The sequence below is a fragment of the Merops nubicus genome, unplaced genomic scaffold (genome assembly GCF_000691845.1).
Source record: "Merops nubicus isolate BGI_N331 unplaced genomic scaffold, ASM69184v1 scaffold8593, whole genome shotgun sequence".
In the NCBI taxonomy this organism is placed as follows: domain Eukaryota; kingdom Metazoa; phylum Chordata; class Aves; order Coraciiformes; family Meropidae; genus Merops; species Merops nubicus.
This window is the reverse complement of record NW_008598223.1, coordinates 119,586-137,879: the sequence shown is the minus strand read 5'-3', so window position 1 is coordinate 137,879 and position 18,294 is coordinate 119,586. Positions and strand designations below refer to the sequence as shown.

The following is an 18,294-nucleotide window of genomic DNA, read 5'->3' as shown; positions in this document are numbered from 1 at the left end:
GTACTGAGCTAGTTGCTAGTGTTTATCAAAATAAGAATCTTCATTATGAGTGAGATTGCAGTGTAAAATTTGCCAGGTTTTGTTTGTCTTTGAGACAGTTCAGAGAACTGAGAACATGTAAATACAGGCTTCCTCTGCATCTGCCATCTCCTTGGCCTCAGCTATTCTGAGCAAGCAGTGGCACATGTGCTTATGAGTTGGCAAGATCCAGAACTCCAGTTGTTCAAGCAAATACAAATGAGTATTAGATGAGAAATATAATTTTGCATATGTCACATTAAAAAAAACAAAGCAAAACAACAAAAACACAAAACCAAAACACAGCCCTCCCCCCTGCAAAGAAAAAAGTGCTGCCCGAGCCTTGGTTCTGGATTTGTTCCAGTAAAATCTGGTCACACTTCTTCTTGATCTTACTTCAGTGTCTCTCATTTCAATGAATTGTTTTAGTGGTGTGGTCTGAAACTGTTCAAAATGATAGGAATCCAGTACAGTTAAGCATAATTAATACTAAAGATGTTCATTATGCATATCTGAGCTAATAAAATTGGTCTGCGTAAGTGGAAAAATCAGTATCCACACTAGTAATCCTTTTTTTACTAGAATTTATTTATTTTCTAATTTTATGGTTCAGGGTTTAAAAAAGAAATAAACTGAGCAAACTTACTGGGCCCTGGGAGTTCTGTACACTTGTAGGGTACATAAGCAATTGGACTTTTTACAGCAGGAAGAACTTGTGCACGGCAGCAATTTTTATGGACTATTAAGAAGACATGCTTTCTGGACCTGGTAAGAAGAAGTGGCTTTGTTTTTAACAGAGCTGCCAAAAGTGATGTAGATCGTGCTTCCAGAAGGTTTGCATCAAATCTGTGTAGCTGCTTAATGACTTTAAATTCTGCAGAAGGTTGCTTTGCAGGGGATGCCCCAGATCCAGAAAAGCTTTTTAAGTTACGGAGCAGGCTGTTTTGATAGCCCCTGCTCTGCAGCTCCCGTGCTGCAGCCTCAGCTGCTGGAGGTCATGTGCCCTGGCTCCTGCAGCTGCAGTCTTTTGTCTACTTGGCCCTTGGGGTGTTGCAGGACTACCTTTGCCATGTGGAAAACTAGCTTTGTTGATATACTGTGTCCCATAGTGTGAAATGTTCTCCCATAAGCTCTACTCGTGGTCTTCCAAAATCTCTCCTTGTCAGGCTGGCCTGTCCTGCCTGTTCCCTGTGTCTTAGATGTCACCACAGTGCTTGTTTGTACCCTGGCTGCAGAGGTGTGTTGGGACCTTCTGTCAGACTCTCTGTTAGAAATTTGAATGCTCTTTTCCACAGATGAAATGTTAACCCGTTACAGTGTACCATGCTACATGACAAATGGACTGATAAATAAGGAGTGAGAGTCCTTTTGGTTTGGGATCTGGACAAACACAGCAAGGAGGCAGATTTTGCCTTTGTGAGTTATTGGAATAAAGCAGAAATTTGGAGGAAGGAGTATTATCCAGTCTGTAGTGAGCAGAACTTGAGGAGACAGCGGATCTTGTCCAAACTTGCTTAATGAGACTATGTCAAGGCCAAGGGAGAAATCAGATCTCCTGACTGCATTCTGTGCATTCACCATCATGAGGACATTCCTCTGGGGTTTGATTTTTTTTCTTGAACAGGGGAAATGAAGGATCTCTTTAGTCCCTGTGGTGCCACAGTATGGTCTCCCACTATTCTTGGGCGTTCTGCTTTCAGCACTGGAATGTTTCTGTGCCTGTTGCTTGCTCACAGATTTAAGCCATTTATTTTGTTTGTTTATAATAGAATTCTGGTGGGAAGGCAGATGTTATGTGGGAAAGCTATTTTCTGGGTCTGTTTATCCCTGTTACGTGGAATCTCAGACCACCAGTAGCAAGTAGCCATTAGGCATCAACTTTGAGATACTGGCAGTTTTAGAAGAGGAAATGTATTAGTTCTTGTAAGCAGCTTTGCAGCAAAACCAATGATTTCTTGGCATGCTTTGGCTTGGTGTTTAAAATGGACATGATTGTGTCTTTGTTTCTATATAGTCATTTGACCTTTTGAAATATTGGTATTTTAGGAAATGGTCTGTATTTGTTCATGTCTGACAATAAACAGCTGACTTGAGTTCCCAAAATACATCGTCTAAGCAATACTTAGCTACGGTCTTCTTTAGAAGAGGTGCTTCTAAATAAATCTCATTTGAATGTCTGTATTCAAAATTAAAAATCAAGGTTTTCACTTTCACTCATCTTTCTTTACCTTGGCATCTCGGGACACTTCAAGGAACTTAGCAATTAAATTGTGTGTTATTATGGTAGCAGTATAGCTGAAAAGGGCAAGTCTTCGGGTTCCAAAGAATTCCTGTTTCAAAATATAATCTCCAAGGTTTGGCCTTCACGACTATACTGCTGATACTTTCCAGCAGTGATTTCACAACAGGCTGAGTTCACAAATTCTCAAGATTGTGGAGGAAACAAGTTAACATGTTAATGTTTAATCAGGAAAGATTCCTGAGGTATCCATGCACTTGTGAAGACTAGAAAGCTTCTTACTCTTGGGTATCTGTTATTCTCGCCAAGAATCTGTAGGCTTGCAAATTGCCAAAGCCACATGTGTTGAAAGAGCAAAGTAAACACTGTAGAAAGGCAAATTTTGCATTTTCTTTTTGTTCAGCCAAAGAGATTAGACATAGATGGAAAACATTTTCCTCCGTAGGGGGGAGGATGGCCACAAAACTAGAATTTTTATTTATTTTTAGTTTGAAGCAAATATATATAAGCACACAATGCAACGTGTGTTTGAAGGAGGCAAAAATCTTAATTATTTTGGGATTTTCTCAACAGTCTGTATCTGAATCTCTCTGGGGGTGCTTCCCTCCTGGGTTGCAGTGTGAGGCAGATTGGAGTTGTCCCTCTTTTCAGTTGCAGCCTGGCTGCCAAGATGGGAGGAACCTTCAGGCTTGTTCCCCCTCACAGCACTCTGCATGGGCTCTTGCTGTGAAACCAGCCTGTTTCTAGGGTATTTGGCCTCTTCTGGGCTTGGATGCATGGGGGGAGATGTTTTTCAGAAGGTTTCTGAACAGTTCCAAAGGAGACTAGAAAGTATGTTTTGTTTAGAAATGGTGAGTCTTGAGCCCAATTAGTGAAGTGTTGTATTTCAATATAGTGGCTATTGTACAGTGAATAGCAGTGGCTGCTTCTCTTTCTTCCTGTGAGTAGTAAACACTACGAAGATGAACTAGGAGAGTCTCTGGAGGACTTGTGCTACTTGTTTTTATCACTGCAGTCCAGTTTGTTTAACTCTGTTATAAATGGGACAGAAAATGCTGTGAAAGTTCCCAGTCTGCCTGTGCGTATGCATGCTATAGCAAATGGGAAATTTTGTTCTCCTAGCTTTTTGCTTAGGACAAAACTTGGTTAGCATTTGACAGAAAATTGCTTTAGACTTGAAAGTTAGATAGGGAAGTGTTGGAGCAATTAATATTTTTGATTTGTGACTGCAGCTCTGGGGGTAATTCAGCAATGCTGAACCTGTTGGTGAGTACCTCAGGCTCTTGTCCCTCTGTTGCCATTTGAAATGCCTATTGCAGCACCTCCCTTGAAGAAAAATTGAAGGGAGAAATGAAAATAGTGATTGTGAGGCACTAAGGTGTCTCTGGAAAGAAGCTGTTTAAAGCCACGGATCTATTTAAACCCCACTGTTTTTTTTCTGCAGTTACTGGGAAGTGTAACCCAAGTAACGGGAACCTGTGGCTTTTGTGTACAGCCTTTACACCTCCCAGGGAGTCCTGGGTTATTGGAAATTCGTGTTTCACCAGGTGTTATTTCAGTGTGGTGGGAAGAGATACCAAACACTTGAGGTTTAATTAACCTTTGATCAGTATCTGCAGGCTGAGCGGAATGGAGTTTTGGCATTTTTTGCCACTCTAGTGTATTTGAATGCAGTCCTTGCAGCTGGAGGGACTTGTAGGGAGCTGTGGGGCACCCACCAGTAGGCTTGACAAAAGTAGATTGATGGTGTCATGTGCCAACATGGTAATTCTGGTGCCATGGTATCAGTCTTCATTCAGCTTGGTAGTGAATAGGACCTAACAGAGTAAAAAAATGACATTGCTTTCTCAGGATAATGTCAAGTATGTTTAGAATCTGGAAATAAAAGTTATGCTTCGTGTCTGCTGAGGAACCATGGCAGGACTTTGGCTTGAATCCTGATAGTAAACCTCTCTTTTGACAGAAACCTGTCAGAGGCTGTTAGTTAGCCTTCAAGTTTCTTCTCTGAAGTTCTCCTGTGCTCGAGGCTTGGGGGAGATGGTGTGAAGCTCCTCCTCAGGTGATGGAGTGCAGTCCAGCTCTGGCCTTGCCTTTGTGTGGTTTAGTATCAGTGTCTAAAGGCTGCAGCAAAGCTTGTGTGACATTTGCCATGCAGATGGAGTCAATTCTTCATGAACATGTGTCCTTTTTCTTTTCCCTTCTCCCGCTGAATTAGTCACAGAAATATTGTGTGATTTGGCTTCCTTTTTAAAAATGTTTATAAGAGGTTTTCAGTTATGTAGAAATAGCTGCTTGGTACCCAACAGTGATTGCTGAGAGAGCTCTAAAATGTGTTTCAAAGTATATGTGCATATTTATTTGTTGTTGTTGTTTTATTTGTTTGGCTTTACATAAGTGTTAAATGGGAGAATAAGCAGCAAAAGTATTTTAAAAAGAAAAATCTGTGATAATTTTTTTGTCTTCGTTCAACAGACATACATTGGCAGCGTGGTGATATCAATAAACCCCTACAGACCTCTACCCATTTATACTCCAGAGAAAGTGGAAGAATACCGAAACCGAAACTTTTATGAACTCAGTCCTCACATGTAAGTACAGTAAAGAAGTTTTAGTTTTCATTCTGTCCTGAAACAGATGGTACCAACTGTCTCTCTCCTCAAAAGGTCTGTGTTGATTGAAGCAAGCAAGACAAAAATCACACCATCCCTCCCCTGAAATGTACTTTCATTACTTCATTCTTATTTTAAAGAGAATTCAAGATGAGTTATTCTTTCTCTTTCATGTGTGTAGATCCTGGTATGTACATTTCAGACCATTTTCCAGTAATTGTTAGCAGTAGCCTTTATTACTGCATTGTAAATTGTCTGTTTTCAAGCAAATCTGTTTCTTTCGAAATCCAGGTTGCCTCTAAGTGTTAAATATGTTTGAGTCATATAGTATTACTTTTGATTTCTAAAAGTCTTAATTTCTCTATGCACAATGTGAAAAAATGGAAAAAAAAACCCCTCATGATGAATGCAGAAACATAATGAATATGCCTGAGTGGTAGCTGTAGGAAAATAAAAGCTTAGTCTCTTATCTTCTGTGCTGGGTGGAAATGAGCCCACTCTAAGAGGGCAGCCAGAGTGCCATAAATATATAATGCTGATTTTAAGGCTAAAATAGATAACATATATGCAAGCATAGACTATTGCACGCAAACATATACTGTCACAAAACATGATTTGCATATGATGTAGATTCCAAGTCTAATTTTAGGAATAGAAGGCTGGGAAGTAGGTATAATCTCTTATTCTGACTTTCATTCCCCTTCTGTAATTCCTCTACAGGAGTGCATACTGCAAGAAGTCAAAGGCTTTGCCTTGTGGCTGTAGAGAGCTGACATGACCTGTATAACTTAGGCCTGATCAGAATTTGTGAGAGTAATGGCATTTGGTAAGCCCTGTGCATAATAGCACAAGGGTGTGATCACAGATGTGGGTGGCGTGGCTGAAAACGAGATACCTGGTCTTCAAGGTCTGTATGTTGCAGGAATGATATAGTTGTCGAGTTAGACATGGTATTGGTGAGGTTAAGGCCAACTCTTCCTCTCCTCGTCATGATGCTGGGATAGAGAAGTGTTTCCAGTGTGTTGTGAGGTTGCCACCTGACTTTGCAGTCACATATTTAGGAGGCTGACTTGAGTGATCGATCAGTGGTTGGATAAATGTCTACATGTAGCCATAAATTTATGCATCTTTGTTCGGATTTTTTTTTGCCTTCACACTCCATCTGTAACTTTTCCAGATACACTGGCTGAAATGCAAACAGCCAATTCATTAGGTCAAATAAGCTTCTGGGAGTTCTTGACCCTCTTGGATCTGAACTGTGGCTGTGTTCAGGTTTTCTTTCTTCACAGTTTTGTTTAGCAAGCACAATTGCTTGCTAAATTAACTTGTTGCTTGCTAAAAGAACATTCTGCTCTGCCAATTTTATTCAGCTGCATAAATTTACTGTCATATGATGGAAGATTTTAAAATCTGGGAGTTAAAGTTTGCCCGACGTTCTGAAAGTCAGTGCTATGTACTTGGTTACATGTTGAATAGTAATAGATTGATCTCCACATTTTTCCATCCCCCTTGAGAGGTGGTTTTCCAGAATAGAAATGGTCAACAGTCATCCTTGGATGTATTATGAGAGTCTTAACATGGTAGAAAAATGTTTCAGAAATGTCATTCATCACTAATGATGATAATTGTATGGTCAGGTTGCCATCTCAGAGCAAGAACTTCTGGGACCCAGATGCTGGAAGTTCACTCTAAGAGCAGTAGAATGAAGTGAGAAAATGTTGAATTTTAACTCAACAGCCTGATAGTAATAGATTTTCCGTGCAAATTTGGATGGAGTGCCAAGTCATGAAAACTTAGACAAAATAAGTAGACAAAATAGTAGAGAAAATAGCTTTAAAAAAATGGGATTAGGAAATAGTCTTTGTAGTCGTTTCTTATGCAAATATAAAATTTTCTTATCAAACTGTAGGAATATAAAATCACAGACTGGTTTGGGTTATTTCATGGTGACCTTGCTTCCCTTCCCACCTCTCTGTAGATGCTGAGAACTGCAGAATCAAAAAAGTCACTTTTATCTCTGCTAAAACTGGAAAAATTCTCACCTTTAAAAGGCTCCATCTTTAAAAGATGCTTTTCAAATATTGCAGCGTGTACAAGTGCTATGTAGGCTGCCATACACCCTATCTGACAAGCCTAAACAACTTTTCACCCTCTTTAATGTGTAGTGCCTTGTGCTGTAGCCTAAAGATTCACACCAGCCCAGTTGCTCGTGCTGGGAGTATAGAGCTGGTACTCGAATGCTGGTTAACAGATGATGAGGTGAGCTGACAGGGTGGCCGTGTAGTCCTGCTGCAGCTGAGAGTAGGCTGGTCAACAAGAGGGAGCTTGTCTACCATGCTAGGCCGTATGGGCCAAGGACTGGATTTAGGACAGGCATCATCCCAGCCTTGGAATTTACATCTAATTCTAGGGTTGCCTGATCTGGGAGTAGCAGGCCACTGTTAAAAGCAGGGTTCAGGCATATCTGGGGTGATTGCTACACTTCCACACAAACCTTGCAATCTTCAAGGTGGTTTTTTTAGCTGCTTAGGAACTTTAATGAAGAGATGCTGTGAGACAAATTGCAATTTGTGGTGTTTCTTCTGACGTGGGGGTAAAAACCCCACATTGACTTGTGGAGATGTGCATACTCACTTTTCTTTGATGTGTAAATCTCGGCTGAGCCATGGCCTCTGCAGAACAGTTGACTGTGGGTGAGCCCACTGTACTATCTAACCGTGCTTTGGGCAAAGACTTCTGGTTCCTGTTGCATAATCCTGAGCAAAGCAAAACTCTTGACTGTTTATAAGGAAACTAATGCATATGACCTAGAAAGTGTGTCTAGAAATAGAATGATGTATAGCGTGTTTCTTATTTCAGCATCTCCTTTGTACAGATAATCAAACTAATTTTGTTGCTAGTGCTAGCTAGAAAAATGCAAACAATTTATTGCAAGAAGTTTGAAATTCCTATAGAAACCAGGTCTGTATGGTGCCAAAACTCTTGTGTCAGAAATAAGCATGCTATCACCTGTTGGCACAACAGCTCATGTTCTCCAAAGTCTGTTGTTTTGGAGAGAACCTTCAGGTTTGGAAATCCCATGTTTTAAGTGTCAGCATCTCTGGAGCAGACTGCCATGGGATGTTGCCAGAGCTCCAGCTCTGTGTGGAAGCTCCTGGGAAATGAGGAATCTAGATTGTGTTTTGGGTTGTTTTCCAGTAGTTTTGTATGACCTTCTGTCTATGCTTGAGGTAGGTGCAAGTGTTTCAACACCGTGATGGATTGGTGTAGGGGGGATGTGCTTGAGAATACTGTCTGTCCCAGGGAAGCAGCAGGCTTGGTGATCAAATGAAAACAGAAGGAAAGAGAATTATATAATGACATGAAGGAAATTCATACCTTGAGAATTTTTTCCTAAATATGGTCATTGAAGGAAACATGAGTGAAAAAAAAAAAAAAAAAAAAAAATCTGTTCTTGTGTTTTCTTATCCCTAATCTGGAAGAGGAGGGGAGTGAACATCTAGTCATCTGCTCTGTCTTTCCTCAGGAGCATTTGTGAGAGTGACTGACGCTTTCAGTGACGCTACTTAATACTTAATTGCAGGGTTTGGGCAGAGTTGTTTTAATGATCTTTGGAAATTACAGTAAGGCCACAGACAGACTGAATGGGCAGCCAAACTGAACTTCTGGGAGAAAGTTTCTGGTCAGGTGGTTTTGGATACTGTTATAACTGATAAGATATGATCAAAGAGATTTTATTTTAGTGGTTCATTCCTTTCTAAATACACCACTGTTGTCGTAACACCATAAAATAAAGTGCTATTTTTCTAGGTGTCCCAGAATGCTTATTTTCATAGTCTGTGGCTATTTGCATAGCTGTACTAGGAACTTTACCAAGCTTTTAAATTTGTTTTTTAAAAGTTTTGTTAATCTTGCTGGTTTTGTCTTTATCTGTAAGGCAGGATCAAACATATCCCTGACTTGACAGGGCAGAGTATGACATTTCAGTGTTCAAACAGTTTGCTGCTTGATTTGTGCAGTCCTTACGCTTCTGTTCTGCTCTTTTAGTTGATGTAATTACTCTTTCAGTTGATGTAATTGCTGTTTTGCTTACCTTGTGGGTAAGCCAGACATGAGGGAGGACCAAGCTGTCTATCTGGCTAATTCACATTGACTTCCACCGGTGACAAAGGCAGCGCTGGCGTCTTTGAAGCGAAGGCAGTAGGAAATAAATAGCTTATCTTATCATTTATTTGTAGCAGTCATGCTGTATCCCTTCCCTACCAGTAGCAGAGCTGATTTAAGGGATTGCAGAGTAGGTGCTTTCTCACATTGCCTCTCTTAACTTTGGCTCATGACTAGTAGTAGCTCCATGGCTCTTGGAGGTGGGGTGGTGTATGGCTTTTTGCTCCCCTTTATGTTCTGAAACACCTTACCTGGTCACTTCAGAAGAATCACAGATTAAGCTGAGGAGCAAAATAGAAAGTGCCAGCTGTGCTGCTAACACCAAGCTACAAGCAAAATAACACTTCAGAGTCAATGTGCATTTTTTTAACCATGCTTTGTGGGTATTTATGATGGATAACTGGGAAGGCAGGAAAACACCTGGAGAAGGCTTTTATCTCACATCTACTGAACTTCACTTATCAATTTGCCTGTGTATTTTATTTACTGGTTATTAATTCTTTTAATTAAAATGTTTCTGAAGAGACATCAATTTTGCATTAAAAGCTTACAAATTTAGAGACTTAAACTTTTGCAGGCAGCTTGTGAAAACCAGCTAACCATTATATAGGATACAAGCACAAGGATGTCAACCTGATGCCTATTGAAGGGAAAGAATTAATAACTTATAACTGTTCCCCATTTCAGTGATCATCATATTAATAACTACTGGGACATATCATCATCCTGTGTGTATCTGCAGTCACTCTGACAAGATAGTTTTTTGTTTCCTTTTTAAGTTTTGAGCCAGTGTAAGCAGTGAATATAGACATTGTATTTTTGCTTCTGGCTTTTTTTTGTTGGTATTCCAGGATTACACGTCTTTGGAAAGACCAAAGTTACAGTAACTCGTTTTCCTCCTTGATTTAAAGCAAATATCTTTGTCTGAAGGACATGATAAAGCACGAGCTGTGGAGGATAGTTTTTGTCTGCATGTAAAACTAAGCTTTTCTGCGTAATAACAGAGTTTTAAGATATGCAGTAGCTATCTTTATTTGTTGAAGAAAAAGGTGGTGGGGTGAGAGCCTGTGCCATAGTTTAGTGTCCTTCATTTCCCTAGTATGTTTATTTTACCATTTCCTTTTCAGCTTTTCCTTTTTTAATCTTAATTTTATTTCATTTTAAGGAGCTTTTTTTGTTTGTTTGTTTGTTTTTTTAAATCCCCCTCCAACCATTCTGGTCACCTTACAGTATCCCCTTTTTACAGACTTTTAGTTCTTATTCTGAATAATTCCTGACTTCTTTAGAGACTCAGTCTTTGGACTTATTCATGTGGCTCAGCAGAGTACCTCTTCCAGAAGAGATTTGTAGTTGAGGGAAGACAGGCAGGGAGAGAATATCTATGACTGACATAAAATCATCAATAGCAATTAGGGAGGACTGGCAGTACCTGATTTTTAAACCCATGCTAGGAATGCATTGAAAGAAGGGGGATGGGGAACCTACAGAGAATACTGAAATCTTATTTTGGAAAGAGGCAGGCTTATTACTCCCTTAACCTCCCTTAATTAGTGCAGTATTGGATATGATGTATCTGTGAATGTGAACCCCTCAAGCGTATAGATGAAAAGGGGATGAAGCATCACATTGCTTCAAGAGTTGGAAGGACTTCATGCCTGAGAAGAGCCTCTTCTATTGCAGGCTGCTGCCACACCACCCATGGGGTGCAGTTTCCTAAATTTTGTACTTGTTAGGAGATCTCAGAAGTCCTTCTAAGAAAAGAGTTTTGAGAAAAGCAGTTATGATGTGGCCATCTGAGTCTCTGAAGAGCGTTTTGGAAGTGCTGTGTGAACTTGAACACTTAGGATATAAAGTAAGGTTTCTTTTGCAAGCAAGAATAAATTTAGCTTTTTCCTGAAATTTGAGCAGGGCTATTTTAGTTGTTTTGGATAGTACGTAATGCAGCCATCTCTCACCCCAGTGCTTGAGAGGTGAATATAGTCTTACTGACAAGAACAGTAGTTGCCTGTTTGCTGCTGATATTAGATTGCATGAAATTTTGTAATAATGCATAGTAATATAGGAACTGATTTATAGCAGGATGTGTGGTTGTAAGGAAGGTCAAAAAATGCACCCAACACCCAAGAAGTACAAATGGCCTGGAAAAGCAGTGTATAGATGAATGTGGTGCTTCCTTTTAGTTTTTTAAATTGGTTTGGAGTGACATTTAGACTGGATTCCAGAGTTTGTTGGAATGAGCCTTTCCATCAGTCCTCTAAGTAGCACTGCTAAATTAAGAAATGAAAAGGCCCTTTAAATTCTTTTTGCATGGCACTGGTGCTGTCGTCCTTCCCCAGATGTATGGGATGTGGGATTTCCAACATGAACACACACAATACTGTGTAGCCCCAGAGCTGTGGTACAGGTGAGGTTGGAGCTGCCAGAACTGCCTGCACACAGGCTCACCCAGACATCAGGTGGCCTGGCCATGTGGAGTCCAGGTGGATTTTTGTGCTGTTGTGGCATTTAAACCATTCCTAGGCTAGGAAGGAGTGTACATGGACTACAGGGGATATAAAAAGCATCTGGTCTCGCCTTCCAAGCATCTCTCTGTCTCTCAGAAGCTCCAGTAGCATATACTGCTGTGACAGAATTATTCAAAAGCACCAGATCCACTGGCTCACAAGCAATTTTGGTCCCCACAGCCATACAAGTTGGCAGTAACATCAGTCACAGCTCCTGAAATCCCACTGCCAGAGGCCCCTGACTCTGGGCAGCACCCACCTGGCTCTGGTAGAGCCTGCTCATCCATCAGTTTCTCATTTGAAGAGCTGTGTGTGGTCCTAACCAACATTCACGTGTCCAGTGGACTTTTTGAAGAAACTTGCAAAAATGCAAGAATTAGGTACCTTTAAAACATAGCGAGTTGGTAAGGGAAACACTTAACTTGAGATCTGTTCCAGATGCTTCTGTGGCTCTGTAATCGTTGTCATGGTGTGCGAAGGAAAATAATCTTGGGGCATCCTTCATGAATTAACTGCTGGCTGAGAGCCTCAACAAAATAAGTTCATTTTCAGAACTGTTTTCAAATATTTACTTGTACCTCTGTACACAGCATACTTTCACATTTGACTTCAGTCATGTCAGGGATCGAGTCTCCAATGGTTTGAGTTATCTGTGATGATCTGTCTCTTTTTTTACATGTGAGTATATTTGTTATAGTCTGTGTTTACTTGTAAGCATAAAAAAGTTGGGGGTTTGATTAGATTGTTAAAGCAAAGATAATTAAAAAAAAGAAAACAACCAAAAAAGTGCCTGAATATATGCTGGCTAGCTGGACATGTGTCTTAATGCTACAGTAGTCTAAACTTTCTTTTTGCCAGATCCTATTTCTCTCATTTTCCTGGAACCAGAGTGTTCTGGCTAGTGTTCATATTATGCCATGGATATTTTTAGGACATAATTTTTAAAAATCTCAACATTTTAATTCACTTTGTCACATTAAGTAGAATCCCTGTTATATACACAAAAGGCTTTGGAAACCATTCAGTATGACTGAATTTTGTGAATGAAGTGGGCACTTAATTAAAGAAAAGAAAGGACTTGCAGTAATTTTTCAGTTTTGCAATGCAGGTCTCCTCGTTTCTCAATACCTAACTGCTCTTTCTTTGTCTCTTCTCAACATTCCAAATTGTTCTTCTTCCAGCTCTTCACTCGTATGTCTAGGCCAGAACTGAGATCAGCCTTTTTTCTGCTGCTTATGAAGTTTTTCTGGTTAGAAAATTGACAGATGTTATGGTAGGAGTTGGAAACAAAAGCATTTCTGGACACTTTCTGCAGCTTTAAATATAACTGGATTATTTTAAAAGGATCTGATAGCTTCCTTTTTCTTTTCATTAGAATTTTGGGACTTTTTTCACACTGAGAAGAATGAGAAGTTCTTAGGACGGAGACATTGCTGTGTTTTTTTTCTTAAATGCAGCCTGTGAAGTGAGGGCAAGCAGAGGCCCTCTCAGAAAAGAGAAATCCCATTTTATGTGCTGTGTGTACACGGACCAGAATTTTCCTTATGCCTTTCCTGAATTGGCAGCATGGTACTCTCTTAAGATCTGGGATTTCAAATTGCATTTAAGAACAGCTGTCGTCCTTTCAGTGGAAGTGTCTCATTGTGTTTAATGGTTGTCTTTTTTTTTTTTTTCCCTTTTTTTTTTTTTAGCCATTTATAACACACCAGGAAATGCCCATCTGCTATGCTGGGAGCCCTTGTCATTATTTTAGCTAGAGTGTAAACAAGGCTAATGTTTAAAGCCTTAAAGAAACCTCAGCAAAATTCCAGCTCTTACACCACTTTTAGAGGCAGAATGTTTTCCATTCGATCTCTTTTTATTGGCAACTTTATGCAAAAGGCTTTGATTCCTTCACCTCTGGGTACATCATGGTTAATGTGGTTTGGGTTATTAAAGATAAACTTTTTCATGTTATGAATTGGGAAATACACAGTCTTAATATTTACTGTCTAGCACAGTGAATAATCTTCTACTTATGTTTTGAATAGATAAGAGAGCAGGGACTGGGGTTTACAAACAAAGGTCTAAACTACAAAGGCAGTTTAATTGTGGTCATTTCTGTAAATTAGCTTGAATTTGCATTTTTCTTGTACAGAGTTTCCTTTTTATGAACTACAGAAATGGTTTTTGAGTTGCTAAACCTTCAGAGTTCAAAGTGGAACTGATCACAATTACTCCAAGATGATTCCTAGTGAGGATGTATTCCCAGGACAAAAATGTGTGTGCATTGACATCCTCCTTACACATCAGCAGAGCAACCAAGGACGTGCATTAAATACATCATCCCTGGAAATAGTCCATGTGGGCTGAACTGAAGTGTGATGTTTGAGCAGTCTAAAGGTTTCCAATTTCTGGCTTTGACCATTCATGGAAAGAAAATTGTGTGTCTAGATCCACAAGTCTCTCACACAAACTTGAGCAAATGCCATTTGAGCAGACATGTTAGCTTGAGGTTGTACCTGAGTTAACAAGCTTTCAGAAGCTCAGATAAACTTTACACCTAGTTTGACCAGGGGCTTGTGAGAGGTACTTTATTGGCAAAAGAGAGCCAGGAGGCAAAAACTAACTTGCATAAGGGTTCCTAACTTCTTAATCAACTATTTGCTTTGTTAAGAGTACCTAAGAGTTACTTGCAAAATTAAAAAAAAAATCAGTAACTCCTCTGAGTAAAGTAGCAACATACCTGTGTAATTACATAGTGTTGATGTTGCCCATCAGATGTTTTCCAGATAATTGAATTACTTTTATTTGCAGTTTTGTCACTGTTATTTCTGATAAGCTTGCGGGCAGCTGGATGCTTGCTTTGGTGTTACAGAGCCTAGATTTCAGACCTGATGCTTAGCAACTTACTGTAGCTTACAAGTACCTATGAGGATGTGAATAATACTCCTATTTCTCTGGTATTGCAATATGAATGCTTGTACAATCTCAAACTATAAAGCCCAAAGATACATCCTATTTAAAAAATAAAAGAAAAAAGAAAAGGGAAAAAAGGTGACTATTTGTACAGGGAAAGCTCTGCTGCAATAATCATTGTTCCTCTAAAAAAGTCTTGTCCCCTAAGTATTTCACTTCAGCTATACACTGGGCCTGTTTTTTTGAAATAACTATGGATAATTGTAAGGATCTGTGTTGAGTCACCACCAGTGTTTAAAAAATGAGCAATAATTGTTTCTCAGTGTTGATGGAATTGGTATTATGCTTAGCCACCGAAGTCAAGATGAATTACAGTTCTATTTGCAGAGTTTACTTTTCGTGTGCTATTCACACGAGCAGCAGCCTACTCAAAGTATGGCTTGTTCTGCAGAAAAAGATTTCTTTTATGTAAAATTTGGTTTAAGCTGACATGAACTGAAGCCATGTGTTTGACCAAAAAACTTCCCTGTTTTTCAGACACATGCTGTATTTGGTACAGAAAGTAATTCAATTTGCTGTAAAATACTGAGAGTCTGGGTGTTTCAGCACAGAAAGGGAATGACTGTTTTCCCCTGCTCCCCCTTTTCCTCCCTGTCCCACCAACCCTTCATTTCCACCTATCTGCAACAGCTGTTGCAGTTCAAATCTGTTACTATGTAGATGAAATAGTAAACTGAGACTTAAAAAAAATACTCTGTCCTCTAGTAATTAAACTCTCACAGAAGCCAAGCAATGAAAACCAGTTTGCACTTCTTTCCTCACTGTCCTGCTCAGCTGTCTGATCCCTTGATACTCCATTTGAACTGGGGAATGGGCTTGTTAATGGAATCAGTCCCAATTTTTACGAGACCAACCTCAAGGACTGAAGGTCCATGAAGAAATGCCAACCTCTGGCATTTCTGGTGTGCTATGAAACAGTTTCCCTTGCAGGTGGCCTCAGCCTTGTGTAGAGCAGTCAGGCTGGCAGTCCACGGGGAAGTCTGGGCCTTCTGACACAGGCTACCAAAAAGGTTCAGCATATACTTTTGTGGTAAAATTATTATTTTTGTAAACAGAAGTGCCTTTTCCCTGAAGAAACTTAAAATCCTTGTGCATGTTACAGCAGACTGACTTGCTGTAGGGCAGTAAGCTGTGTCCTCCTGTGTGATTGTGTTAGGAGTGGGTTGGCTGCCTTGGATAACACAGCTCAGTACGTGGTATTAGAGGTTGGTTTGGGTAGAAACCCATCTGTGCCTTGGAAGTGGGAGTTACACCTCCATGCTAGACCTTCAGGATCAGTGTTAGTATGGCAGAGGAGGTGATGGTTACATGGCATCCAGCTGGCTGATATCACAACAAGGAGTGGCCTTCTCCCCGCTGCCTTGGTTTATGCATACATTTATTTCATCTGCTCCAGAGAAGAGTTCACTATTTTAATTCCCTTCTGTTGTTAAACCAAGTCATGAGTTATACCTGTTACTGGTCTTCAGTTGCAGGTGTTTATGGTGTGTAGAGCTGGCTGTGGTCCATGTTAGTTCAATTTGGTGTGCCCATGGGCTTTCTGTGGTTAAGCCATGTTACCAGGTCAGGAGACAGACCTGTTGGCTTGTCTATGGGCAGCACCAAAGCTCTGTGGAAGGCATTTCTTCTTTTCTGTCATACAAACGTGCAGCTCCAAACAGATCCCTTGGATGTTGTTGGAATAGGCAGAAAATCTTAGGCTGTGTTTTTGGCTTTTGTGTACAGTGCTGGGGAAAGACCACTGTCGGTTTTCAAAAAGTAACTTTTTTTTTAACTGTCAGTTGTTAAAAAACCAGAAGTGATCAAAACTGATAAAGCCTCCTGCTCGCTTGAAGGGGAAATGAGTGCCATCCTGTGAGAGGGAAAAGGACTGGGAGTGGACTGTGGCCATCTGTGAGGTTGTGCAGCCACAGTATTTGGGGAAGAAGCATTGGCTGGACCTCTGTGCAGGAAGATTTTTGAGGCAAAGTCCATTGGACGTGTCTGAATTCCGCTTCATCCCGAGAAAAGAAAGATTTTTTTTTCAGAAGGAATATTTTCTTTGTTTTGTCCAGACCTCAGAATATTAATTGGCTCAAATCAATGCTTCTGCTAAACCTGCAGTGTGTATATGAGCATTGGAGGGTGTATTATGTGCTCAGCCTACTGCAACAGGAAATAAAACTCTCTGGCTTAATATTAGGCTGTGTTTTAAAGTGTTCTGCTCTTGAAACATCAAGAATGACTTTGTCTGTCCTCTTCCCCCTCCCTTCCTCTCTCTTCCTTCCATAAATTATGTCTGTTTCTTACAAATCAAAAGGGGTGATTTACACAGCTTTGGGCTTTATTCTGCATCTAATAATGTGAATAACAAAGTGGGGAAGCATATGCAGGAGGTGCCCTTCTGCTGTGTGTATTAGCCACGTAGTGTTGTTGATAAAACAGGTTTCTGTGTTCACCAGGAAAATGAAATTGGAGCATGTGAATAGGAGAAAAAGGCTTTTCCATCTGTCTGAGTGCACCTCTTTATCCCGGTGTTTAAACTAGTTTTATTTTTTTCCTGATTGACATTTTTCAAAGAGCAGCTGCTTGCCTGTGAAGGTCTAGCCTAGCTGATGCTCCATCAATTTAGCTGTTACTTTATTCACTTGAATGGCAGGCTAATCAACCTTTTCTTTTCAAGTGTGTCAAAGTGCTGAACACGAGACAGTTTGTAATTATGGAAAATGGGAGTACACTTTTTATCCTTGGGGCAATTAGATTAAATGATTCTGCACTATGAGCTAATACTATAAATAATCTCTTATGCTTGTTTTTCCTGAATGGTGAATTTTCCATTAAGCTTCAACGGGTGGGGGAAAAATACATAGCAAATAGTGTTGTTCTATAACATAAAACCTCAAAGCACTTTAGAAAATGTGCTTCCAATGTTCCTAGCTCAGGTTATTAGGAATTTTTATACCCAAATGAATGTGATTCTGATGTTTTCCCACTGTATGTTGTAGGAAGAGGAAATTGTTTGCTGTTACCAAGTTACAGAGCACAGAAAGAATTACAGTCTTAAATTTGAAAGAGTTAATATAAATTACATTTTAAGTCAAATGCACATTAAAGATGTGTGTATAATTTACATTTTACTGCTGTTGTTTTTAGGCTAGCATGGTATATAGTGTGTGTTATCAATGATTTCTGTGTCCTGCCAGTGTGTTTAAACACATTTGAGCAGAAATGAAGTGGTACCAGGGCTCTGTTTGATGAGGAACTGGAATGGTCAAGAAAAGAGATTTTCTTAATTTCCTTTGAAAGCAGCATATGGCAGTTGCAAGCCAAGATTAAGCAATAAATGTTTTAAAATGGGGACTGAGACTCGGAAGCAAAGCAACTGTCAGTGAAGATGGAATGAAGGGAGTTGACTCTTACCAGTGCTTGAGAAAAGCAGTTGAAGGGAGGTTAAGGCAGTGTTAACGAATTGCTGTTAATTGAGAATGCTAAGGGAATTGAAAGGAAAAATGAAAATGATAGCAGAAAGGAGTACCAATATTTGGCAAATATTGATCCTCGTGATTTTGGCTTAAAGCAAAAAGGTGTTAGAAGAGCTACTCTCATGAGTGGAATTTATGACAGTAGGAGCAAGGTGCACACCCTGGTGTAATTGTGGTTGCAATCTGGAGCGTTCAAATGAAGCACTAGAAGTTGATTCTGGTTTCAGTGTGAGTGGGTGGGAACTTTGCTCCTGTCTCTTCCTGACCCCAGTGTTTTGTCAGAGCACAGAGGTGCTGTTGTGCTGCTGAAAATCGCCAGAGCCCTTTGGAGATCCCATTTG

At 40.0% G+C, this 18,294-nt stretch overlaps 1 protein-coding gene across 2 annotated transcripts in view; it reads left to right on the top strand.

Moving 5' to 3' along the window:
* MYO1B (myosin IB) overlaps positions 1 to 18,294 on the top strand; it is an 88,728-nt gene that overhangs the window by 9,744 nt on the left and 60,690 nt on the right. For both annotated transcript variants that reach the window (XM_008936971.1, XM_008936970.1), the window contains exon 2: positions 4,730 to 4,845. In XM_008936971.1, coding sequence (XP_008935219.1) covers positions 4,730 to 4,845 — 116 coding nt within the window. The remainder of the gene's footprint in view (positions 1 to 4,729; positions 4,846 to 18,294) is intronic.